The sequence below is a fragment of the Pyxicephalus adspersus genome, chromosome 10 (genome assembly GCF_032062135.1).
Source record: "Pyxicephalus adspersus chromosome 10, UCB_Pads_2.0, whole genome shotgun sequence".
In the NCBI taxonomy this organism is placed as follows: Eukaryota; Metazoa; Chordata; class Amphibia; order Anura; family Pyxicephalidae; genus Pyxicephalus; species Pyxicephalus adspersus.
In genome coordinates this window covers 51516723-51543374 of record NC_092867.1, presented here as the reverse complement: position 1 = coordinate 51543374, position 26652 = coordinate 51516723, and the positions used below count along the sequence as shown (strand labels likewise).

General features: G+C 38.6%; 1 protein-coding gene across 4 annotated transcripts in view; it reads right to left on the bottom strand.

The window, feature by feature from the left end:
• Nucleotides 1-7984: 7984 nt before the first annotated feature.
• The window catches only part of SLC43A3 (solute carrier family 43 member 3), a 78047-nt gene continuing 59379 nt past the window's right edge, over nt 7985-26652 (bottom strand). For 3 of the 4 annotated variants that reach the window (XM_072425193.1, XM_072425195.1, XM_072425194.1), the window contains 5 exons: nt 18362-18517; nt 14852-14953; nt 14206-14389; nt 12475-12598; nt 7985-11560 (listed from right to left, as the gene is read on the bottom strand). In XM_072425193.1, coding sequence (XP_072281294.1) covers nt 11444-11560; nt 12475-12598; nt 14206-14389; nt 14852-14953; nt 18362-18517 — 683 coding nt within the window. In that variant the 3' untranslated portion in view covers nt 7985-11443. The remainder of the gene's footprint in view (nt 11561-12474; nt 12599-14205; nt 14390-14851; nt 14954-18361; nt 18518-26652) is intronic. The other variant, XM_072425196.1, reaches the window with a different exon arrangement.

Genomic DNA, 26652 nt, shown 5'->3' with positions numbered 1-26652 from the left:
AGGACCAGTCAGACAGATAGAAAGTAAATCAAGAGAGTGGGAGGCAAAAAACTTAGATTGCAGATCCACCTCTAGGGTGGATCTAAACTTATCATATCTACTTCCTGGAATTAATGCATGCGTTCCGAGTCTCTATATCAATGCCACTGTTCCGACTGGGGATGAAAATAGTCGGAGACAATTAGCAGGGAAATAAATAGGCTATTGCTGGCCATGTAATCCCGTGAGTCCCACGATGAAGCAGCTGTGGAAACTTTCTGCACACTACATAATGTATAGAAAATATATTTGCATATGTAATTTACAAAAATGGCTGAAATGGTTTAATTGAAGCCAGGGACGTCTGTAGCATTTAGCTCAAAGATCCATCTAGTTTCCCTTTGTAAAATTTGTTTATCAAAATGTCCTCCTGTTGGATACTCATGTATGCAATCCAGGGGGATAAATCTAATTGCATTCAAATCAAAATTGTGTTTGAATGCAATATGCCGGCCTAAAGGAGTTACAATTTTACAGTTGGAAATTATATAAATATATGCATACACATGTTTTCTAAATTTTAGTTTAGTTGTATTTTAGTTTTGCCTACGTAGTAACAGCCACATTTAAAAAAGTAGAATACACCTACCGTGGCACAATCTACAAAACGTATGATCTACAAAATATCTGAGTAATTTGTACAGGTATAGAACCTTGGAAAGTTGTATATTTTTCATCATAGATCCATTTACATTGAGTGCAATAACTGCATTTGTATGTGCCAAAAATATGGTAAGGACCTTTAGTTCTCGCAGCTTTTTACTAGTTTGTCCTTCAGCGAAGGTGCCCTTTTATATACAAATTCAGGCACCTCTGAGATAAATTCACAAATTATTGGATTGCATTGAAGAATCGACCAATATTTTAAGCAAATTTATTTTGACTGTGTATGATCCCTTGTATAAAATGATGTTATCCCTTTTAGGTTCTTTTTATATTTACCAGTAACTCTTGTCTCTCTTTTTGATAGGCTTTTTTCAATATTTTCTTACTGCATCCCCTTTGTATAAGCAGGGGCCTAAATTTTCACAGCCATCCAAAGCCAATGCCATTAAATATACAAGTGCTCAAATCCAGCTACTTCCTGATTTTTTTACCCACACTTTGGATCTCCATAGGGCCCCTAAACTGCTGCTCACAGTTCTACGAGAAATATCCCTTATCGCTTGGGCTTTCCCGTTTGACCTCATCATCCGCAAGGAGGGGAAAATGTGTATCTTCAGAGAACCCCAAGATCTACCTCCTTTTTGGCAGGCTTACAACGACCCAATGTTACACTACCTGAATGACCATCTGCTCCATCTCTTCTTGATCGCAACTCAATCATGTCTCAGGCTTTTCCTCGTCCACCTGCGCCCTGTTCTCAAACCATAGCCGCTGCTTCCTTCACTCCAGGATGTCACCTATGCCCTGCTTCAACTCCAGATGTTAACCTGATTTCTCCATATTCATGCAATAACCACAGTGCCTTTAAAGATTGACAACAGTACTTACCTCAGCTTTTTGTTCATGTTTTCCTATATGGTTCTCTAGCATACCCAACTGCCTTTACCATCATCTCATGAGAGGGAAATGGCAAAAATGTTCCTCGCTATCGTACAGGGGGGAGGCCAACCACCTGCGGCCCATTCTCTTCGTATTTGAGATTTCTCTGTTTACCTTATGTCGCTGGCTTCGGGACTTTTCCCCTACCACCAAAGAAGTCAAGATCCAGGTAATCTACAGATATGGTTTTCTTCATCCTATGGTTAACCCTGTTCCGGATGCGCATCAAGGTCTCCGACCTCCAAGCAACCATATGGCTTTATATATCTAAGTACCTCACAACCAATCTCTACAAAAAGAAACATCCCACCAATGCTGTGAATAGAGGGACTCCCTCCATGCTCGTATTACACCCTGCTTCTCCATAGGAAAAAATTACCGAGTGTGGTCAGGTTCGTATAAGGAACACGGGGGTGGGACCTAGCTTGCTCTAGAAGGGTTTATACCCACATCCAGTACACAGTAGATACTGGAAATGTTTTTGCATGTTCATGATATTTTAGCTTGGAGTCGGGGCCAAGAGGGAACAAAACGCATACACATGTTTCACTAAGGCCAGGGTACCAAATGTGAGAGGCTATGCTTTGTCACAATATGTGTAGGGGTCCCCATTGATTGTAGGGCCCCGGTTGGTTCTTGCTTCATCTCTTTGGTCTCATATAATCCATATGCTGACCTGCTGAGCCTTGACTTACAGTATGGTGGGAGACCCTCTCCTGGATACATTTTTATTCCGGATCCCTCCAGAGTAGAGGAGGCAAACTTAACTGCTCAGATATTTCAGTGGGTAATGCTGCTGATTTGTTTTAAATGTTAAACGGTTTTCTATGCTGTTGTCACTGTGATATGCTCAGGTTGCCTTAATGTTTATCAATATTGATGGTTCCTAACATCCTTTTGAGAGTACCCCCCCCCCATGCCATCACTTTACCCTACTTAGGTACTTCGCCGTTGGAGGCGGAAGATAAGGTTTATCCTTATACCCTTTAGCACCTTTATAGGTGGTTGGGACTCAGCCCCTCCTTTCTGTCTCAGCCCAACCATTTCACCGGTTTATTCAAATACTCTCTTGCTAACAGGTGTGATAACTCCGTTTACCCCTGTCCCCCCTACTCACACCCTACTTCCCTAGTCTTCCCCTTTTTATACAATAACTCACTCTTTTTATTACATTTTATCCACTCAAAAAATTCCCACTGGGGAATTTTTTTTCGATCTACCATGTTCCCGCAATCTCTCTATCAAGGTCCTCACCCTCAATGACAAAGGGCTCAATAGCCCAATGAAACTATCCCAACTTCTCAATGGCCAGCATAAATCCAAGGTAGATATTTTTTTACTGCAGGAGACACATTTTCAGACCCAAAATGAACATTCTATTCGAATCTGATACTACACAACTTGGGTACATAGCCCCAACCCAGACGCAAAAACTAAAGGAGTTTCCATTGCCTTTCACAAAACCCTCCCAATTCAGGTACTGGACACACGCCCAGACCCACAGGGCAGATACTTATTTGTTAAGTTTTCCCTGTGGGACAAGACTTATACAATTGCATCTATTTATGCACCCATTCTTCAACCTACTGTGGCAGCTGTTCAGTATTTACACCTGCTGAGAGATTTTTGTAAGGGAACCCTTATCTTTGGGGGAGACTTTAATTGTGCCCTGGATCCACGTGTGGACTCATACTCAGGAAAAAACCCTATTCCTTATTCCAAGCTCAATGCATTTAAAACCAAACTCCATGAACTCCACCTATTAGACATATGGCATACGCTATACCCTATAGACAAGGATTTTACTTTTTTCTCCAACCCAGACCGCACCTATTCTCATATAGATTATATCTTTGTGAGCCATGGCATTATGGATTGCAACTCTGTATCATCATAGACAGCTGCCCTTGGTCTGCTCATGCTTCTGTGTCAGATACTATTCAGGTGCCGATGGCAGGTCCCAGGGAGTAGACATGGAAATGCAATGATTCCATATTCAAAGATTCTGTTTGTGCACGTGCCATAGCGGACACTATATCTAATTTTTTCCAAGATCATGTGTCAGATACCATCTTTCTCCTAAATCAATGGGAGTCTCTTAAGGCAGTTCACTGTGGGGTTTTGATATAACATGGTGTGTGCCTTAAAAAGATTAGAGCTCAGGATATTGCTGCTACATCAGGTAAAATTAGATCCCTGGAGTGCTTACACAAACAGAACATGTCCTTTGACATTTTTGTGGAACTGACTGAAGCGAGGAAACACCTCCAAAAGTACAGGGACAAATAACATAGAATGTCATACCAAAATGGCGATATGTGTGGCAGACTCTTGGCCAGAGGGCTCCACCCTAGAACACATAGTACCTACTGTAACAGCTGGCCAACGAAGACCCCGGGTTTCATCCAGGATGATAGGTACATTTGCCCCAGATACAGGTTATATGCAGAGTATTTTTCTGTTTAATCTGACAATTTTCCTTTTGACCTGAACGGGTTGCTGAAGTACCAGGCTGAATGACAATAAGCTTCTTGGCCAGATCAGGGAGCTACAGTGTAATTGTCTCCGCTAAAACCCATCCTAGAAATTAGGCTGGGGATATAAACTCCCAGCCTGCTCTTTTCTGTGTCTTGGCTGGTGAGCTGGGAGGCGGGCCAAGGTGAACTGTGAGTAAGACACAGACTTTGTTGGAAAAGCTGTATGGTTAGGGCCTTAGAGTCCTGCACAGCACTAGGTTGGGCTGGATTGTTAGTAAAGGGAACTAACAGTTAATGGCCAGGTGGGCAGGCTTTATTTTGCTTGTTTTTTTGTGAAAATAGAATTAGTGAATAAAACCCTTGATGCACTTTTACCTGCTGGCCCTGTTTCCAGTTTGAAACATCCCCCGTTGCTACGTGTGATCTAGCACTACATACCAACTAAACGGAATGTACAAGGGTATCCCACTTCCATACCTCGTGACATTTTACAGGTATTTCAACAATACTATAAGAAACTCTATAACTTACAGAAGACACACGTGTCACCCTATTCCTTGCAGGATTACATTACATATACAGCTCCACCAGAATTAAATGTAGATAATGTGGCTGGTCTAGAAGCACCTTTTACAGAGAAGGAAGTGGCATCGGCAATTCCAATCACGCTTGCAGGCAAAAGCCTAGGCCCGGACGGGTTTACCCCAAAATTTACAAATTATACTCATCAAACCTCGTACCTTTTTTAACGAAGATCTTTTCCTGTATTGCTGATTGTAATGCACGTGGGTGTGGACCCACTGTGCCACTGACTGGGTATGCTCTGGAGGGGCGTAACTAAGCCGCTACCTGGTCTTCACTAGAGCCTCTGATGGTGAGGATAGACTTGGGCTGCAGGGTAGCTGCCAGGTGCCACTCCAGAGCGATCCCCGGGTCAGTGGCAGCTGACCAGAGGGGTCAGGGTTTTCAGTGCAAGCACCGAGGGGGCATGCGTGACCAAGACGAAGGTGGCAATCAGACAAAGTCCAAAAACAAGATCCGAGGTCAGGGTCAGGCAGCAATCAGGCAAAAGTCCATAAACATAATACGAGGTCAGGGTCAGGTGACAAACAGGCAATGTCCAAGGGTTAGTAAACAAGGTACACAGCAAAGTAGACAGAAGAAGCACCTTTGCACTAGGAGTTTAGACAAGCTAAAACCTTGAGATTGTTTAGGCAACTTCCTGTAGTAGGAAGTGCCTTTAAATTTTAGCAGAGATCCAGCCATAGGCTGTAGAAACAGAGGGCGTGTATGTGTTGCCTCAAAAATGAAGAGAGACACACCCACACCAGCTCAAACACCAGTGCAAGTCTCCAGCAGGAAGAAAACTCTGGCATGGAACACAGGTACTGGGGTTACTCTACCTGATACCTACCTGATAGGACCAGGCGCCCGTGCCTGCAATTAGGAGCAGCGGCACCGGCACGACCTGCAGGGCTAACACTGATTACACTCACTTCTTGGTGCAAAGCTTGGAATCGCACATAACGGTCCTTCCCAAACCTGTAAAAGACTATTTACTTTGTTCTAATTATAGACCGATCTCACTAATCAATGTAGATGCGAAAATTTTCTCCAAATGATTGCAAACAGAATCTCTCCGTATATCCCCGCCCTGATTCACAGTGATCAGGTAGGGTTCATATATGGTAGAGAAGCAAAGGGCAACACAATCAAAGGTATTCTTTTTTCCAAGACTGCCAAACAATCCCCATGTGCTTCCTGTCAGTAGATGCTGAAAAAGCATTTGACAGAGTAAATTGGAATTTCATGCACCAAACTTTGCGTTAAATTGGAATGGGTCCCTCAATGTTAGCACGTATTTCAGTGTTATATGCTGCCCCCCAAATTAAAGTAAGGGTTAAGAGTTCCCTTTCTGAATCCTTCCCCATACACAATAGAACCAGACAGGGTTGTCCCCTATCCCTACTCTTATATGCAATAGTCATGGAACATTTAGCTGTCGCATTAAGACAGAAACCAAATATATGAGGTATATAAGCATATATTAAGCGCTTGCCACTATAAACTTTCCTTAATAGTGGATGACTTATTATTATATATTATGTCCCCACATATCTCCATACCTTTAATAATGAGGGAGTTTGAAAAATTTAGTTGCTTTGGCAACTTTAAAGTTGACTTTAACAAATCTGAAATACTCAATATATCCCTTACATATTCGCACCTTCAGACTACTAAAGATAACACATCTTTTATATTGTGAGCTGACAAACGTATATACTTAGGGGTCTACATTACGTCAGACCCTGACAAAACTGCTTCTATATCATTTTAAACTGCTTGTCAGTAAACTACACACAGACCTCCAAAAATTTGACACCCTCCCCTTATCCTGGTTCACCAGGATTAACACAATTAAAATGGATATTTTACCTAAGCTACTGTATGTCTTTCAAATGGTACCAATACACTTGCCATCCTCCTACACTCGTAAATTACAACTTTGTAGAGACTTCATATGGAAAAAGAAATGTCCACGCATAGCTCTTAAATGCCTCACTAAACCTAAATCAAGAGGTGGAGTCGGCGTACCAAATATTGGTTCCTATTACAGGACCAAAGTTCTGGTGAGACTAGTTGATTGACTCCAAAATAGAAACAAAAAAAGTTGGGTTCTTCTTGGGAATTCTCTCTCCCCAATAGAGCTTCAATCATTTCCATGGGTTAATAGATCTACCTTCCACTTTAGACACCCATTGCCGGGTATTACCTCTGATCTCTTGAAATTGTGGGACTCCCTGTTGAGATTAAAAGCTCTCTCATCCGTCATCCGTCAGCCCGATGACTCCAATTTTTGATAATCCAGCATTCCCACCAGCTATGGGGGTAGACCAGTTTCTAATGTGGACAGCAGATGAGGAGAGACCTGTTTATACTATTCTACAGAATGGTCACCTACCTCCCCTGTCCTCCTTAGAGCCACATAAAACCCTTGTCCTTAGATAAAACCCTTCTCCTTAGATAATTAGACCCACATAATCTGTTTAGTCACTTGATTTTACAAAAGCTGACAGTATTGGCATGGAAATGAAAATTTGGAATTTCTGTTATTTCTTTTTCCAACATCAATGTTTCTGATGGATCTTTGTGTTCCTCTTGTGTGAAAGTTTCACTGGTGTAGTTTTCATGTGCTAGTTTGTTTAAATATATTAAAACTTCAAAATCATTAATGGTATATGATTTAAATTGCTCTAATTCTAAAAAAGAGTTTGAACTTTTTGGCTTAGCAAACCATGTCTTGAAAAAAACTTTTTAAATGTATGTCTTTTATTAGTGAAAATTGGTTAAAATTTCCGTATGGACAAAAGTTTAAACCAAGTGGTAAAACCTGGTTTCTATTGGTGTCAATTGATACCTAGAGAGGTAAATTATGCTGCTAGTCGTTGTTTTCCTGCTTTTCCACCTGTGATGCTGACACTTTAAATGCAGGATCTACAGCTGTGCTGATTTAGTAACTTTATTCAATGTAAGTTTTGCATTGATACACATAGGTTGAAAAGATGTAGTCTTTATGGATGTTACCAAACAATTCTGATGCATGTGTATATGTATTTTTTGTTTGTATAGAAAACTTACCTCCTGTACTCCTGATGAAGCAGACTTGTACCTGTGAAACGCTTGGAGAATGTAAATAAGCATGTGAATATGCTATCCTGTATAAGAGCCTTACCCTGAAAGATCAGGCTTTTGAGGATTAATTACAACAATTAGGAGGTTTTGTTATCACTATTGGAATCATGTGTATAATTAAGTTTTAAATTTGTTTTTATTTTTTGTGTTTTGTTACTAATAAAATATTTATAATGTTGTTTTAAACAAAAATGAAGTCTGAGATATGTTTACTTGTCATGGCCATGGCCTTTTTATTTTTTGTGTTTTGTTACTAATAAAATATTTATAATGTTGTTTTAAACAAAAATGAAGTCTGAGATATGTTTACTTGTCATGGCCACGCAAAGTTCCTAGATTTAGGAAAAAAAGATTTTTCTCCTATGTTGATCCTATATTTTGGGATGTGGCTTTATGAAAATCACCAAACACTGAGACATCATTCTTCCATTGTTTGTCGGTATCCCATTTGGGTATCAACACAAGGAGTCAAAAAAAATAATTTTATTTATGGTAAGATAACCATTTTCCATTTTATTTACTGGGTGCATTTCTACGGCTACTGCTTAAAACCCTATTAACTGTTTGCCCAAACTTGCCATATTTGTTATAAATGATTATTTATTTTACTGATTATGTGTTATTAGGACATATGCCAATGTATAAGTTTATTATGTGTTACCGCCAGAATATGTGTAAACAGCCAGTAAGTGATTTTCACCTGTCTCCAGTTTATGGGGGGGCACTGTTTTAAGCAGGCAAATTGTGGGACTTCCTGGTCTTACAAGATTTCACTAACTTAAACATGCAGGATTTTCCAGGTCAATTTCAGATTGCAAGTCAAAATTTCTATTAACGTCTAAATGAATCTTAGGTGAAAACATTTACAAACTGACCACTTTATTTCTTAACCCCCCCCTGGCAGTCTAATTATGTCAGTATTTTTATGTCAAAAGCGGTACATTGTTTTGCGTGGAAAATTGTTGTTAATTATTTTAGGCCTTCTTATGAATAACTCATGGGTATGATAAAGATTGAAACACAAATCATAAATTATAATAAAATAAATAAATTTAAATAATATTTACAAAAAATAATGAAATAATATAACAATAAATTTAATTTCAAAATTTTATTAAAAAAATTAAAAAAATTTAAATTTGCCCAAACAATGGTACAATAAAAAAATAAACTCCTCCTCAGCATAGCGACACTTCACGAATCACATCGATCAAGGATGTGATGCAGAAGCCGGCTTAGGTTTAACTGGAGGACGCCGCTGGATCGTAAGGAGCAGGTAGGATTTTTTTATGCTACCCCGAGTGTGACTTGGGGTTACCGCATTTGGTACATACAATTCACCCTGAGCCACACTCCGGAATACTGCCAGGGTGGTTAAGAGAGCTAGATAGCATACATAGAAATAAAATGTAGCTATACTTCAACATAGTTTTTAAAATAGACACTGTTTTTTTTTTTATTTCAAATTTTGCAAATAGTGGATTATAATCACAAAATACAAAACAGAATTCAAAGGTTTTTAACAATATTATATGCCTATATAGTAGATATATACAGTAGACAGTGTTATTAAAATAAACAAATATGTAGTATATATATCTATTGATAATTATAATAAAGAAACTGCATTTTGGATCAAAGTAATTTAACAGTTATCCTTTTTAGGTTTAGTTTAATGCAGAGCTCCATCCATAAAAAAACATATCCATAAACCTTTTTTCTTGTGAATAGGTTGTGAAAAATATAGTACATGCTTTGGGACTCCATAGGATTAGAGGGTCTGATTTGGCTTGGTCACCCAGCTTCACTGGGCATAGTGTATCCTCTCCAGCCTTGGAGAGCTTTATTAAATCAGGCCCATAGAGAGAAAAAGACTTAGGGATTTAGGTGGTTAACTATATCCTCCCTAACTAGTCTACAATTCATTAAATTTAAGATAAGTGTTCAGTTTTTCAGAATAAGTTCATGTATATTCAGTAAAAAGTTAACGGTTGGCTGTGTGTACTGATAAAGAAAATTATTTATTATATATATTCTATTGATTTTACTATTGATTTGGGTTGCTTATATGCTTTAGCTAATAGAATACTGGTTCTTATTAGAGTGGTTTGAGGAGTCGCTGGTACTGCCAGTGTCTGTTCTAGATATTCTTGGAATTTGTGTTTGTAATGGTAGCTGTTATCATCCAACCTTGACCAAATCGATTGCGATATTTGTAAGAATTATCTCCATTAATTGTCTCCATTAGTTGAAGTAGTAGTAGTCAAACCATCTGGTCGTGCCATTGGGTCTCTGCATATGTGTGCTTTGCTTTATCTGTTACTATCTTTTACTTTGTAACATTTATTCTAAATAAAACCTCAATTGTTTTTTCTTATTAGTACTGTACCTACAGTGGATAAAAAGTGAACACACCCCAGTTAAAATGCTAGATTTTTGTACCTGGCATTTCACATAAGACCACAACAAATCATTTAAATTGTTACCTACCTTTAATGTGACCTATAACCTGTACAATTCAATACAAAAACAAACAAATCTGTTAGGGGGAAAAATATGAAAAAAATGTATGATAATTGTTGCAAAGTGTTGTTTTTGTGCCTAACATACCTTTTGGAATTGTGTCCAAAAAGTTCCTTGGTCTCATTTATCAATAAACTTAAGCAATAAGCTTCTCTTTTATGCTTTTTATGGTCTGTTAAATATAACATTGAAAATGCATTGATAAACCTGTTTAAATAAAGGAGGTTTGTCGGTCCTGTTCGAATTCAGGATGTGCATTACATCCTGAGCTCTCTACAATGATATCTTAAGCAGTGTTTAGTTGACCTTAACAACAGAACATCTTCACTATGGTATTTAGATGAGGAAAAAGAAATTCTGTAGTTCTAACCTTCAATAATATTGTTGTCAACCTAAGGCAAAGAGGATTACTGGCTGGATCATCATGTGAAAATATAGGAAAAACAAAAGTGGTCACCAGTTTTATTATTAGCCAGTATTTAAATAGCGCATCACTTTACAAACTCCATTGTCATATCACTAACTGTCCCTCACAATCACAATGTCCCTACCATAGTCAAATGTCATTAATATAGCCTAAAGACAATTTTTGAGGGAAAGCTGAATAACTTTGCCAGCGGTAACCCCGAGCAATGATAAATACTACGTTACCTGGTCCACTGGCATCCTTTTTTGCAATCCCTGTCCTCTCGCACAAAATAATTGTATTGAATGCAATACAGTGGATTTTAAATGTCTAAAAGCAGTACATTGTCTTTCATGAAAATTTATTTTACAGTATAATAGTATGAGTATAAATTTTTTTTTTTCATGTATTTAATTTATTATTTTGACATTATTTTGTGTTTCAAACTGTATTATACTCATACTATTATACTGTAAAATAAATTTTCATGGTAAACAATATACTGCTTTTAGACATATAAATCCAGACAGAAATGAACCACCCAGGAGGTAAACCTAAATGCATGTTTTTTGGGAGGAAGCCCGCACTAACACAGGGAGAACATACATACTCTTTGCAAATAGTGGTCTGGCTGGGATTTGAACCTGTGACTTATTGCTGCAAAGGCGAGAGTGCTAACCACTGAGCTAATAATAAATAGTAAGTTCTTTTTTGAGTATTTGAAATGGTATAATATCCTGCCCTTAACCCCACATGCTGCTCAAGAAGTATGGGAATCTGCTGCCTTCCTTGCTTTTCTGTCTTCTCTGCAAATACGTAAAATGTTTATTGGGTGGGCAAATGTCACCAGCATCAGAATGGCAAGAAAAATGTTGACCTGTTAAAAAAAAAACAGTTTTAAAGAACAATTTTAAGCAACAACTAAAACCAATCTGTGAACATCCGTCATGCAATAAAACACTGATTGTGTCAGAAATCTACTTGAATTACCTTATTTTTAGTTCAATGAAACTCACTACAAACAAATTAAAATGCTCTGTAAGAATGAGGTTCCCAAATCAAGGAAAAGAAAACAAAAAGAGTAAAATCATTCACTTAATTCATTCACTTCTCAATGCTTAATTTATCATTTTTAGTGGAATGAAAAGCAATACTTTCCTGCTCTCTTTTGTACTGAAAATATTTATGTGCAAGATGTTAGGTAAGTTGCACTGTACCCTGTCATTCTTGGAGCATGATTCAGTCTTATTAGCCTGTCAGCCTCATAATCTACCCATGTGGTCCATGGTATTCCTCAATATAGAAATCCTTTTCTTTATGCAGAGAAGTTTAATCATAAAGAAGGAATTCTTCACGTAAGTTCTGAAAAAATGTGAAATTCCATACTCCCTTAAAAAGTGGTTTTGGAAGTCTCAGTGGATTCTTTGAAAAAAGCTGAATCTATTTCTAAAGTAACATAGCCTAACTGAGTATTACATTTATTAGTATTGACAACTGAGATTGTTTATCCAGGAATATCTGATTGCCTTAAGGGATCAGAAAGAAGGCATATCAGAAGATATGCTGATATATTTATGTTTGGAGACATGCGATTTTAACTTTTGTACTAAAATAAAGTATTGCTGGCATGATATGATGCCTTAAAAAGTGTCTAAGCCCCCTTCTTTTAGGAATATAGTTCTCTATGAAAGTATATTGTTCAATTTCCAATATTTTAATATTATATTAATATATATTTATTAATATTCCAATAATATAAGATCCTAATTTGCTTTAGGTCTGATTACGTACATATAAGGGATCTTTGTTGAGATGTGTTCGAATTATGTAAAATGCAGGATACTGTAAAAGAGATATGACCGCAGACAGCGACATCACCAGTCCGTAGAGTTTTCCAAAGTGCTTGGCTGGAAATCTAGTGCATATCAAAAACAAATTTCCTAATTATTTAATTTCAGAGAAATCACATCCAACCACTAAGATTAATAATAATAAACTAATAAATAATAATAATAATAAACCACTAAACACCCTTAGCTCTCATACATGTAACTTGTGTCCCATGGACCACAATTTTCTGGTTTATTTATTGTAATGCTGTTGGACAAGGGGTGGTTAGATATTTACCTGGCTGTTTCTCTTCACAATTCAAGTACTGTGTATTGGAGAAATGCAGCAGCATTCTGTACCTTTATAGAATGGGTTATATATTGAAGGATCCACTAAACAAGAGCACTTCTAGACCTTAGTCATTTGCTAAGTAGCCAAAATGTCCTTTGCAGTAATTGTTGAAAGTATTGAAAAAGACACTTTAAATATTCTGATCCTTTTCCAGGCACAATTCAGTATAACTATTTATGCTCATTGTTACAAAACTTACAAAGCTAAATGAATGTAAAATACAACAGTGTATACAGCAAAGCAAGCTTTACACATTCTCATGGAACTTGGGCAACTCTGCCTAAAATACATTTATTTAAAGTAGACCTATCACTTGCAGATTATGTAATCTGCTATTTCTGACATAATTTTAAAATACAGCTCATCTAATATTTTATTCTGAAGGTTATTCTGATTTTCCTGCATCACTGAACACAAATGTGTTTGCAGCTTAGTTGATCGTCGCATAGTTTATATTGCAGTTAACCACATGCTTGTTTTAAGTGTGTTCCTAGACAGTAAGTAAATCTTGCAGTAATACATCCACTTTAATTTTTGAAGGGTTTTATTTCCCTAACCCTACAGTTTCTAGGCAGATGAAAATTAACTACATACTATGTACAATATTTTTAGTAGCCACAACAAGCATTGTATGCCAATTATTATAAAGGCAATCATGCAACACAGCAATGATGCAACATAGCAAACAGTTGTGTCGCATGTAGTTTGTTTTGCGCATACATTTAAGTAGATTGTGCAGTAAAATGCCAGGACCACCTATACTTGCTATTCTCCCTCTCTAGTCCTGATTTATTAAAGCTCTTCAATGCTGGAGAGGATATCCTTTCATCAGTGAAGCTGGGTGATACAGCAAACCTTGAATGCAACTGGTCCAGGATTGAAAACATTAGCTAATAAATTGCTAATGACTTTTAGGAAATCCATTCCAGGTTTGCTGCTTTACCCAGCTTCATCACCGATTACTAATCACAATCACTGAATAAAGTGTATCCTCTCCAGCCTTGGAGAGCTTTAATAAACCAGGGCGTCTATTTCTTAGATCACAGTTGTTACTAAATCAAAATGTGCAAAATGGTCCACATATGGTGCCCTTAAAAATGATTTTTTTTGTATGTCCATGCATTGGAATAGTTAATTGTAAAATGCACCTTTTTCAACATATTACTGCTTGGAAAGGGAATGAATCTTGCCTTTGACATAAATTCTGTACATCAATTGTTTACCTTAACCCAATAACTTGTATATCTAGAAAAATAAACCAAACACTTTTTCTCTAAATGCTAGATAAGCACAAAACTTACATGGATCATTTTAGATGTTTATGTAACTATTTTCACTTACGCTATAGAAAGAAATGCTGCATTGCCTCCATATAGAAAGGATCGGTTCAATACTTGGAGGAAGAACGTTGGATAAAGTACAGGGAGAAGGGGTATGGAAGCACACACTGAAAACAGTATACATTGAATAGCCGTCAAGGTCAGTGATAAGATAGAAGAATGGAGGTCATCGTGCTTCCCTGTATCTGGTAAAAAATGACAGTGTCAATGTTGACAATTTATTGCATTTCTGTAAATCAAAGTGTAATAAGATGTCACAAAAAAAAAACCACAAAAAAGAACAAATGCTGACATGATGTTTATATCCAGTTCCATAAATTACATTTTATTTTGTATGTAAAGTAAAAATGTTGGTGATAGGTCTGCTTTAATGTATTTAAAAGCTATTAGATAGACATGGACAACTGTACAGATACAGTGTTTTAATAGTAGTTTAATAAAGAATCCCATTCTCATTTAAAATAATTGTACATAAAAGGGAACTAGGAATGGACAAATGTTTTTTAATTTACATTTCTATTGCACTTTGCATTTTTAAAATGAATGGCAACAGCAATTTAAAACAAGCACTTTGGTTGAACTGATAAGTATAGTCTCTTTGGATACATGACTTTGGAAAGCACCTGAAAGCTTTCTGTAGTTATTACCTTTGTTTTTCCTTTTATGTCTGTCCATGATGAGCCCATTCCAAGGTGCACACAAAACACCACAAAACTGAAACACTGCAAAGACATTTGTGTATGTACTCACTGAAAAGAAAATTATATAGAGAATAAAAAATTATCGACATGCATAAAAGAAAGAAAAACAAACAATATATATTTTGTTTACCTGCACCTCTCTGTTCTAGAGAAATTGGGGTTCAGGGTAGAGAAGCAGACAGTTTGATGGGCCAGGGTTTGTTATGTTCTAATGTTGCCATGCTAATGAAATTTGAGAGGGGATTATACATCTGGTCCCCACTTGAACCTACAGTTTCAGTTTCCTGCACCTCCCCATTCCAGATAAATTGGAATTCAAAGAGCAGAAGCAGAAAGTGTAGCATAATATTACAATTATGGTTTTGTGAAAGGTAGGTAAAAAAATTTTAAATGCTCTTTGCTATGTAAGTGGCCCCTGGAGGTCCCTAATTTGCATTTTCAATTTTGGGCTTCTAGGTGCACTTTCTTGAAACAGCAACCCAAATGTTCAATCCTCAAAAGTTTTTTAAACTCATGATCCCCATATCTTGAAATTCTTTTTCTAGAAATTTTAGAAATTTTGGTTATTAATTGTTATAAGAGTCCCCTGTGTACCCTAAAATTTTCAAGTCATTACAATTAACAATTTAGGAGATCTGAAGGATTGAACACAGTGAGTTGTTAGGCTGCAGAATATGACAACCAGCCTTTACACACACAGCTTTTGCACTGTGGGTGGATACATTTCACAGGCAGATTCTTTGCCCATAGAATATGGGCAGTGATGAAAGGGGGACGCTGGCTGTCCTGTACCTATCACATGCATTATGCTCTTAAAGCATCACCACATTTTAACATGATATAAAGGGTGACTTTCCTCTTTTTTTATAATAGAAAAATGGCCATGGTGGTAAAGACTGCAAGGCAAATCTGCAGCCTTCTGGGGTAATTGTGTGACATATCCCAGGTGGCTGTGGGCTGCTCCTTTTGCGCATGTTCGACATTGGGAATGTATCATCAGGGGCTTTCCTATAATGTAAAAAAAGTGCTCAATCTCACTCATGCGCAATGGGATCAGCACTTGATGGAACGGTGAGCATCGGAAAGAAGAGGGAAGCTGAGCAAGTGTGGGACTAGCTGTGCTCAGTTTGTGGACAGATGAAGTGAAAATTTTTTTTTTTACAAAAGTTTTGTGTTATCTAGATATAACGCTGGAAGGTGACATCTGAAGTCAGGCTGCATTTGCTGCATTTACCTCTCACTTTCCCTTTGCCAGGAATAATTGCTGCTTGAAAAACTGCTTAGCCAAAAAAAGCCAAAGCACTTACTGCCTGTTACCAACCCATAGCAGTTGCCTAGTAGTCAGTTTTTTATTGCTAATTTGAACTAAGCCTAACTTGTTACGCCACATTGATCACAATATTACACTACTACAAAGGATTACACTATTACAACATGGAACCCCAGGCAGCTGGAATAAAATACACAGCACTGAACAGTTTGGGCATATTACAAAAAAAGTGGACATTCTAACAAGCCAGGCATTATAAAGTTGGAACAAAGTATAGGGGGTAGGTAGATTGCTAACACAATAGAAGAGGTTACTGGATACCAGTGGCATAAATCACTGGGATCACTAAATTTGCTGTGTCTTGCCCTGCACACTTTTGTAACCACTCTGCTACAGTTCCCCCCCCTCCCACCTAGCTGAAAAAAAAATTCGGAGGAGGAGAACACTGCATCATGATACATCACTGCAGAGTACAGATTAGCATAACATAGATTTACAAAATCAAAACAGAATAAAACTCTCAGTCTCAGTATATTGATTTTAATATTTCACAGTGTATTCCCTATCCATAGAGCTGATTTTTCATTTTTAACAAGAAAGAGCAAAAAAACAAAAACAAAGGGGGAGGGAATAACTAGGAGTACAGGGGGTACATTAGGGGGGAAAGGTGTTGTGGGCACAGAAAGGGGGAGGATGGGAGAGTGGCAGTATTGTTACTTGCTCATTTTTTCCTTTACATCCTCAGACAAATCATTGTTCTCCAGATGCATCTCTCCTGTATGAATGGCACATGAGTGATCAGAAGGGGAATATGAATGGCACATGAGTGATCAGAAGGGGAATATGAATGGCACATGAGTGATCAGAAGGGGACAATCAATGGCACATGAGTGATCAGAAGGGGACAATCAATGGCACATGAGTGATCATTGATCATGAGTGATTTTCAACAATAAATGTGTACTGTAGTCTTCTTCATGGAAAAATAAGACATCCCCCTGAAAATAAGACCTAGGGCATATTTTGGCATTTCAAAAAATATAAGACAATGCCTTATAATCGGGGAAACAGGGTATATACTAAAATAATTAAAAGAATATTTAAAGCAAAAAAACATGGTTTTTTTGTATGTATATATCTCTAGCTGATACCATGAGCTCCAGATTTGAATGAGGTAAAATGAAAGCATGCATGTGCACATTGCAACACTGAAGATGCTGAAGATGAGGTTTGCGATGTACTGCAGATTTAGTAAAGCATGGACAGGTAAATATATAATAAATAATAAATAATATAATATATATTATATATTATATTTATTAAATATATAATAAATATATAATAAATAATAAATAATATATTATATAATAAATTTTTATGGGTGATCAGGAAGGGTATTTAGGCCCACTAAGTGTAGTTTAGGGATGAGCGAGAATGCCTCTGACATTCTCGCAAAAATTTCCACGAACTTCTGATGGGTCCGCGAAGTTTCGGTGAAGCGATTTCGTGGACCCATCTGAACATCGAGAAAATCATTACAGGATGATTCCCACAGCTGCATCCATAATTGCAGCCGTTAGAATCCTGCTGTGAGCGATCCCCAGACACTGGAGGTTAAATGAGGGCAAGCCCTCATTGAACTCTAGTGCCCGGGGATCGCACACTGACAGGAGGAGTATCGCTGCTGCATTCATGAATGCAGCCGTGGGAATCCTCCTGTGTGCCAATAAGGCTTGCCCTCATTTAACTTCTAGTGCCCAGGGATCGCACACAGGAGGATTCCCGTGGCTGCAATCATGAATGCAGCCGCGGTACTCCTCCTGTTGAATACCGCGGCTGTGCTCATCAATGAATGCAGCCATAGGAACCATCACAGGATGATTCCCACAGCTGTATTCATTCATGATGAGCACAGACGCGGTACTCCTGTGTTCTTGGATAGTGAATCTCTATCCAAGAACACATACTACAGGACTGCAAGACCAATCTTATTGTTCTTGCAGGTCCCAAAAAATTTGATCCTAACGGCCGAATTTACACAGGTCGTTCTTGTTTACATGTTCTGTAAGTGAGAATGGTCCGATTCACCAATATTAAAACTGCTGTGCACTAAAATATTCATGATTCAACAAAGAAATATTTAGTAGTGAATAACTTTTACCTATACAAAAGTACACAGTACAAACCTGTGTGCAGGTCTCCTCCACTCAGATGAGTAATGGTGGGATTTAGGGTTCCAATGAACAGGTAGTGCCTGAGTTGCATAAAAGAAAGCCAAACTAAGTGCCAGCCAAAAAGGGATGAGAAGACACAGTTCCAGATTGTGATTTCTGGCTGCTCACCTGCAAAAACCAAACAAAAATTCAAGAAATGGGCTTGGCCCAGGCTAAACAGATCCCCATCAAGCTATTGTCCACCAATGCAGAGAAGGCCTTTGACCCCGTCGACTGGCAATTCATGGACCAAACTTTCACTCATATAGGTCTAGGTCCTAAAATGCTTTCCTGAATTAGGGAGATTATTCACACCCCACTGCCACCATGTGGGTGAATAGTGTACACTCCACTCCATTCCACATATCCAGCGGCACAAGACAGGGATGCCCCCTATCCCCTCTGATATTCATCTTGACTATAGAGAAATTGCTCAGCACCATACGGGATTCAGGGGCTATTGATGGCCTAGAACATCAAAAGATCACTGCATATGCAGACGATTTGTTTTTTGCAGTCTTTAATCTAACTGTTTCCTTCCCAAACTTATTGAAAGCTCTGGAAGAGTATGGCTTACTGTCAAACTTCAAAATAAAGTACTCAAAACAGGTAGCGTTAAATATCTCCTTTCTTATATCTAGGCACCAGAATAACGGATTACCTTAACAAAGTCTCCAATAATAATAATTAATTCTCCAATAACTACCTCCCTTTCTTTGGTAGTTTACAATCCAATTTAAATTGATGGGACAAGAAGACATTCTCCTTGATGGGGTGCATTAATATAATCAAGATGGACGTACTCCCAAGATTTCTTAAAACTTTTCAAACCTTACCTATCAAAGTTCTAAGCTCATTTTTTAAAACCCTCTCCTCTAAAAAACTTTATATGGCAAAACAAGTATCCTAGAATCAGTAGAACCTTGCTAATGAGACCTAAAACTGTTGGTGGACTGGGACTCAACTTCTTCCATTTTTTATTTAGCAGCACATCTGGCTAGAGTAGTAGACTGGTGCCGTAATCGAAACATTAAAAAATGGGTGTTGCTGGAACAATCCTTCTCCCAAACTCCCTTAAATCTACTGCCATGGCTACCACTTTCTGACATTCCAGGACTTAAACTGCACCCTCCCGTAGGACATAGGATTTATGTGCTGGATATTTCCACAAACTGGATCTCTCACCTTTACCCCTATTCCCTGTCCTTGGCAACCCTGCCTTTCCACTGGGAATGGAAGAGCCAGTCTTCATGAGGCTATCAGCGGGCATTTGTAGAGCCCAGCACTTTCTTAGAATTCTGGAGGGCGTTTCAGCTTGCTCGCTATTTCCGTACATTACACCCCAGTGAGGGCCAGATCCCTCACACCCTTGGAACAACTTTAATAGGCGAGGGGGGAAAACCACATACCCTATCAGTTCTTTATGCCCTTCTACAGGACTCGCCCCCATCCTATTTACCAATATATTTTTAAGCTTGGGAATCCCATTTGGGGATCACCATAATGGTAGAACAGAGAGAGAAGATGCTACTGTGGACCCATAAAGTGTCCATCAGTGTCAGGTTTCAAGAGTCCAAATTTAAAATAGTGTTAAGATGGTACCACACTCCCCAAAAACTCCACAAACTTTTTCCAAAGGTGACTGATCAGTGTTGGCGATGTCTGACAGTGGTAGGCTCCATTCTTCATATATTCTGGGAATGTCCATGCCGTGAGTTTTTTGGTCAACAGTCAGGAACATTGTCCAAAGGATGACAGATGCCCCAATCCTGAATAATCCTGCTTTCTTCCTTTTACAACAAAATTCCTTCTTACAGAAAGCTTACAAAAATTTGGAGTAAAGACATATTATTGTCACAAACTCATGCATTTCCATCTATTGGAGAAAACCTGACCTCCCACCGATTCACCTGTGGCTGCGGAGAGTCAAAAAAATCCATTATATGTAGAACTTGACCTCCTCCATGTGGGGATCGAGTAGGAAATTCTTCAATACTTGGTACTAGTGGTCCTAATTTACCACTTCTGTGCAATATAGTCGCTACCTGGGCCTGTCTTGATGAGATAAGTCCACTGTACAGTCCTCTCACTAAATAGTAATATTTACCAGAATGATGGCAAGAAAAAAGTATGGAGAAGGCGTGAATCATGATCTAAAGCATACCACATCATCTGTAAAACATGGCGGAAGCAGTGTGATGGCTTGGGCGTGCATGACTTCCAGTGGGACTGGAACACTAGTATTTATCGATGTTGTGACACAGGAATGAAGCAGCCGAATGAATTCTGAGGTGTTCAGAGACATACAGTCTGCTCAAATCCAGCTAAATGCAGTCAAATTGATTGGAGGCGTTTCATACAGATTGACAATGACCCAAACATACAGCCAAAGCAACCCAGGAGTTTATTAAAGCAAAGAAGTGGAATATTCTTGAATGGCCAAGTCAGTGACCTGATCTGAATCCAATTGAGCATGCATTTCACTTGTTGAAGACTAAACTTCGGGCAGAAAGGCCCACAAACAAACAGCAACTGAAAGCCGCTGCAGCAAAGGCCTGGCAGAGCATTAAAAAGGAGGAAACCTGAAATGAAGTGATTGTGTTAAAAAAGGCTTTAGTTCCTCAAATTTTTTTGCAATCTTTTTGTTCAACCCACTGAATAAAGCTGAAAGTCTGCAGTTCAACTGCATCTGGGTTGTTTCATTTAAAATAATTGTGGTAATGTACAGAACCAAAACTAGAAAAAAGTTGTCTCTGTCCAAAAAATTTATGGACCTAACTGAGTCTGTAACTCTATTCACAACTGTTATGGTCCTTTGATATATACAAGATGGCATTTGATGGATTGCTTGACTAATTACAAATGTATAAACTGTTTTGGTAACGCAACCTTGCTACAAAGTCAAATGGTCTTCTACCTGTTTTATACCAATAATGTTATTTGTTACATAATTATCTACGCTTCCTATTCTGTTTGCACATGTGTACTGTTGTAAATATCCATGGTTATTTCCCATTGGTTTAGTAATATACTCCTGTAGTTTGTTCTTTTTTTTTGTTTTTTTTTTATTTATATGGTTACTCCTCTGTAATACCTTTTCCCGATTGTTCTTTCCTTAATTGAAAATCTAAAAATAAAGAATGTTTTTTAAAAAAAACATCTCAATAAGAGGTCTATCTAGACCAGGCATGGGCAAACTACGGCCCTCGGGCAATTTACGGCCCGTTAGGCTCTTTTATTCTGCCCGTTGAACTCTCTCTCTGTTGTCCACGGCTCTGGCCATTGCCCCCCCGAGCAGGGTCAGGAGAAGGACCCCACTGGGGGGCCGCACCAGCCAGAGCCGCGGACCATGTCCCCTGTACAGACCCTAGGCTTGGGGAAGTGGGCGGAACAACCCGCCCACTCTCCCATCGCATGCTTAGTCAGGACAGGTCAAAAGGAGAATCGCTGCCAGGATTTTCTATGTCACAGAAAACTTCAAGCTGTTTTGGGTTTTGGTAAGTTACATTATTATGTGTTTCTCAATTCCTCATTTTTTGCATCTTTAGTCGCAGATAGTGATACTGCTGTCCAAAAACAATACTAAATAATCACAGTAATTATACCAAGCTACCCCTAATGACCCAATGTATCTGGATGTCATCTTATTATTAAACTCAAGCTTTTAATTATTTTGTTATGGTAATGTACTTACCTAAGGAACTTGTGACAAACACTGACAGTTATAAAAAATTTCATGCTGATTTCTGTATAGCCTACTAGTCTGTTGATCAGTACCACAAGTACTGCTTACTTCCTTCAAATAGGAGGAGGTTACAGGGTGAAAGTGTGATCACATTCAAAAAGTAAGAGGGGAGGGAGTTGGATTTTCAGGGCACTATTGGTGAATAGATGACATTAAAAGTAAATGACTGTGAGCAGTCAGGCAATGTCCATTCTGCAATAAAATAAATTGAATTGCCTGTATAACAATTTTATAATTACACTTACCTGTCCCCATTCTGTCACATGTACCATCATCTTCTTCCGGTCCTCTTCCAGGTTCCGGATTTTCAGCAATCTTGGTCAGGCCAGAATGATGTAACTAGTTAATATTCGCCAATAAAATATTCACTCTCCCATCGTAGGCTCAGATCTGCGATGGGAGAGTGGGCGGGGTTATGCCATCATGACGTCACGTTCAGTGACACCCGTCTCAGCACTCCATCCATCTGATCCTGGCCTAGGCCCCTCTGCCAAATTTTTTAACCCATTGTGACCCCTGAGTCAAAAGTTTGCCCACCCCTGGTCTAGACACTCCTCCAGTGCTCCATGCATTGAGAGTCCCTCAGCAGCAACCCACACCCTAACTCTATCTGACATGGCCTGCTTGTTCTTTCTGACTTTGCCTGTATGCTCTACTATAAGTTTGGTGCCTTGTTGGGTGATTGTTTGCTTTATTTATAGTTGCCAAACTAAACTAAACTACCTTTTGCCAAAATCATTCTTACCTGCCTGATTGCTCTCCAATTGCTTCCCTTGCATTTGCTAGGACTGAATGAACAGGCATGTGGGAGTTACATCACCCAAACTAGCCCAATCAAAATGGCCAAAGATCACAAGGTGGAAAACATGAAATAAGATGGCAGTGCCCTGTGACAGAATGGGAACAGGTGAGTATAGTTGTTTAATTCCACTTTAATGTGGGGATGAATGAAATACAGTTTTTTAATTATGATATAAGGTGAGCCCCAAGGGCTGTTTTTATACATTCTTCTCCCATCACTTTGTCTGGATTTGTGTACACAGCCATTCAAATATCTATGATTTGCTTATTTCACAGCATATCAAAACCAAGAATCAACCAAGAGTCAAGGCCAAACTGACAGGCTAAAATACATGAAAGAATACTTTTTTATGCCCTTTAGGCTTTGTGATATATTTTTGTCATCTTTCATTTATGGATAACTTTTTAATTGTCTATTTGTGTGGAGATGTAAATTGTTTGTGGAGATAGGGCCTCTAGGGGGCGCTACGGCTTGCACAGGGATGTGAGCCCTTAAAAGGAACAATGCGCAGAGTCTAAGCAGTAACCAGGTCTTCTCCAGAGCCTCTAGTGGTGAGGATGTTGCATTGCCGGTTACTGCCAGGATGTGGTCCTTGGTCACACCAGGGTGGGCAGAATGATGCACAGTACCAAATCATTAGGCAAGAGAATTGTCAAGGCAGACAGCAAGCAAGAAAGGTCAGGGGCAAGCAAGGGGTCAAGGAGCAGAAATCCAGGAATTAGACACCAGTGACACGGGTGCCAACGTAAACATAGGAGACAAGGAAGCGACAGAAGGTACAGGTGACACGGGAGACTCAGGGAATACTGCAGACACAGAGGAACACTGGAACAGCACAAGGGAACAGGCAGGTAAACACCAGACTGGGCAAAAAGGGGTTAACACAGGAGCTGGAAAGTGAGGGCACGGAATTAAACAGCAGGTGTAGCGGAAAGCCTCAGCAGATCTAGGGGGCTCAGCATTAGTTTAGACATATTGAATGAACACTGAGTGCTGTTTCTGAACTTGATAAAAAGCAAAGGATGATTAAGAGGCTATTTCCTGATTGGCCGGTGGAGTGGGCGAAACTGATAAAACTTAGAAGAGCAGGCACGCCCACTCTAGCAAGGAAGAGGTAAGTGTGACAATTTATGTGGCTAGCTTTCAAGTTTTTAGAAAGAGTCGTAAAATGCCTTCATGATTGTAGACTTTATTTCAAGTATTGCACAATTAAAACCTAATCTATTCAATCTGATCTAATCATCTGTATTAAGGGGATGGGCTCCACTACACCGGGCCCTTCCAGGCATACTCCAGTGGCCTCCTCTCTTGTAAGACCCTCTATGCAGCCTCATACTCCAGCTCCAGTGACCCCCCCCCCCACCCACAGAGTCTTCGGGACTTCAAATCCCCCAAGAATATATAGTTACATAGTAGTTACATAATAGGTTAGGTTGAAAAAAGACATAAGTCCATCAAGCTCAACCACTAGGGAAATATTCATATCCCAGATATAAAACCCTATAAGACATAGTTGGCCCAAAGGAAGGCAAAAAAACCCGATACAATTTGCTTCAACAGGGGAAAAAATTCCTTCTTGATTTAATGAGGCAACCGGTGTTCCCTGGGTGTTCCACTGTTATTTTTACTTTAAAGCCTTAATACCCAGTTATATTCTGTGCTTCCAGAAAAACATCCAGCTTTTTCCTAAACCAATCTATAGTAGTTGCTGAAACTACTTCCTGAGGGAGCCGATTCCACATTTTCACAGACCTAACAGTGAATAATCCCTTCCTTATCCGGAGTTTAAACTTCTTTTCCTCCAGACGCAAAGAGTGCCCTCTTGTTCTTTGTAATGATCTTACAGTGAATAATAGGGAAGAGAGTTCTCTGTATGGACCATTTATATATTTATACAGGGTCATCATATCCCCCCTTAAACGTCTCTTCTCAAGGGAGAAAAAATTCAGTTCAGCTAATCTCTCCTCATAGCTGAGCTCCTCCATTCCTTTTATTTATTTAGTTGCCCTTCTCTGCACTCTCTCTAATTCAACAATGTCCTTTTTGTGAACTGGTGCCCAAAACTGGACTGCATATTCCAGATGTGATCTGAGCAATAATTTGTACAGGGGCAGGATTATGCCTCCATCTCTGCAGTCTATTCCTCTATATACAAATACAAAGTACTTGGCTAGCTTTAGATATTGCAGCTTGGCATTGCATGCTGTTGTTAAGTCTATGATCTACCAGATCCTTTTCCATTTCTGACTCCCCCAAGTGTATTCCCCCTAGACAGTATGTTAGCTCCCAAGTGCATAACTTTACATTTATCTATAATAAATGTAATTTGCCTCTTGGCTGCCCAATCAAACAGTACATCCAGGTCTGCTTGTAGATTATAGACATCCCGTATGGACTTAATTCCATTACATAGTTTGCTGTCATCTGCAAACACAGAAATAGTACTTTTAATCCCAAACTCTATATCATTTATAAAGATGTTAAACAGGAAAGGTCCCAACACTGAACCCTGGGGTACACCACCAATAACCTTAGACCATTCAGAGTATGAATTATTAATTACAACTCTCTGGATGCGGTCTTTAAGCCAGTTCTCTATCCATTTACAGATTGACTTTTCTAAACCTATTGACCCTAACTTAGATATTAACCGTCTGTGGGGTACAATGTCAAATGCTTTAGCAAAGTCTAAGTATACTACATAAACTGCTACTCCACTGTCTACCCGTTTACTTACTTCCTCATAAAAAGAGGGTAAATTTGTTTGACAACTTTGGTCTTTCTTAACCACCCGAGCGATAACTCTGACCTTGGTTCGGGAATAAAATAATTACAATTATCAATAACCCCGAACTTTTCTCACTGTATGAAAATACAGTGAGAAAAGTTTGGGTTTATCGATCACTCCTGGTCCCGCTGAGATCCAGCGTCGACCTCCAGCGTCGTCCTCCAGCGTCAGGTGCCCTCTCCGGGAAGAAGAAGCCGGCCGGCAGAGAAGAAGAAGCCGGCCGGCTTCTTCTTCCTCCGTAGCGTGTACGTCGGCGCGTACGATGACGTCGGCGTGTGTGCGGGAAATTCAAATTGAAAGTCATTCATACACATTTTGTATTGGATTGAATACAAACTCCTGTATCCAATCCAATACAAAATAATTCAAAATAATAACAAAGTATGTAATTGGTAAATTAAAACTCTCATTTTGTATTGGATTGGATACAGGAGTTTGTATTCAATCCAATACAAAATGAGAGTTTGAATTTTGTTCTCATTTTGTATTGGATTGAATACAAAGTCCTGTATCCAATCCAATCCAAAATAATAGAAAATATATTTATGTGGTTTTGTCTATAGGTATGTGACGGACACTAGGGAGGTGTTTTAGAAAAATATATTACTATACAGTATACAGAATTATCGCATTTTCAGTATTTTTCATTTATTTATGTATTCTTGTTTAAGTTGATTTTTGTGTCTTTTATTTAATATTATTAAAAGTATTTTTTTTTTTTTTACATGATTGTGTGTTTCAAACATTTTTTTTTGATATATGATATCTACTAGACCCTTGTTCGGACATATTTCTGTAAGTTACAGGTCTACAATTTAAAAAACAAAATTTCATGAAAAACAGTGTAATGCTTTTGGAACAGAAATCTAGACATCAGTGTAACGCCCAGGTGGTTAAAGCCATGCTGGCTATCATTTATAATATATTTT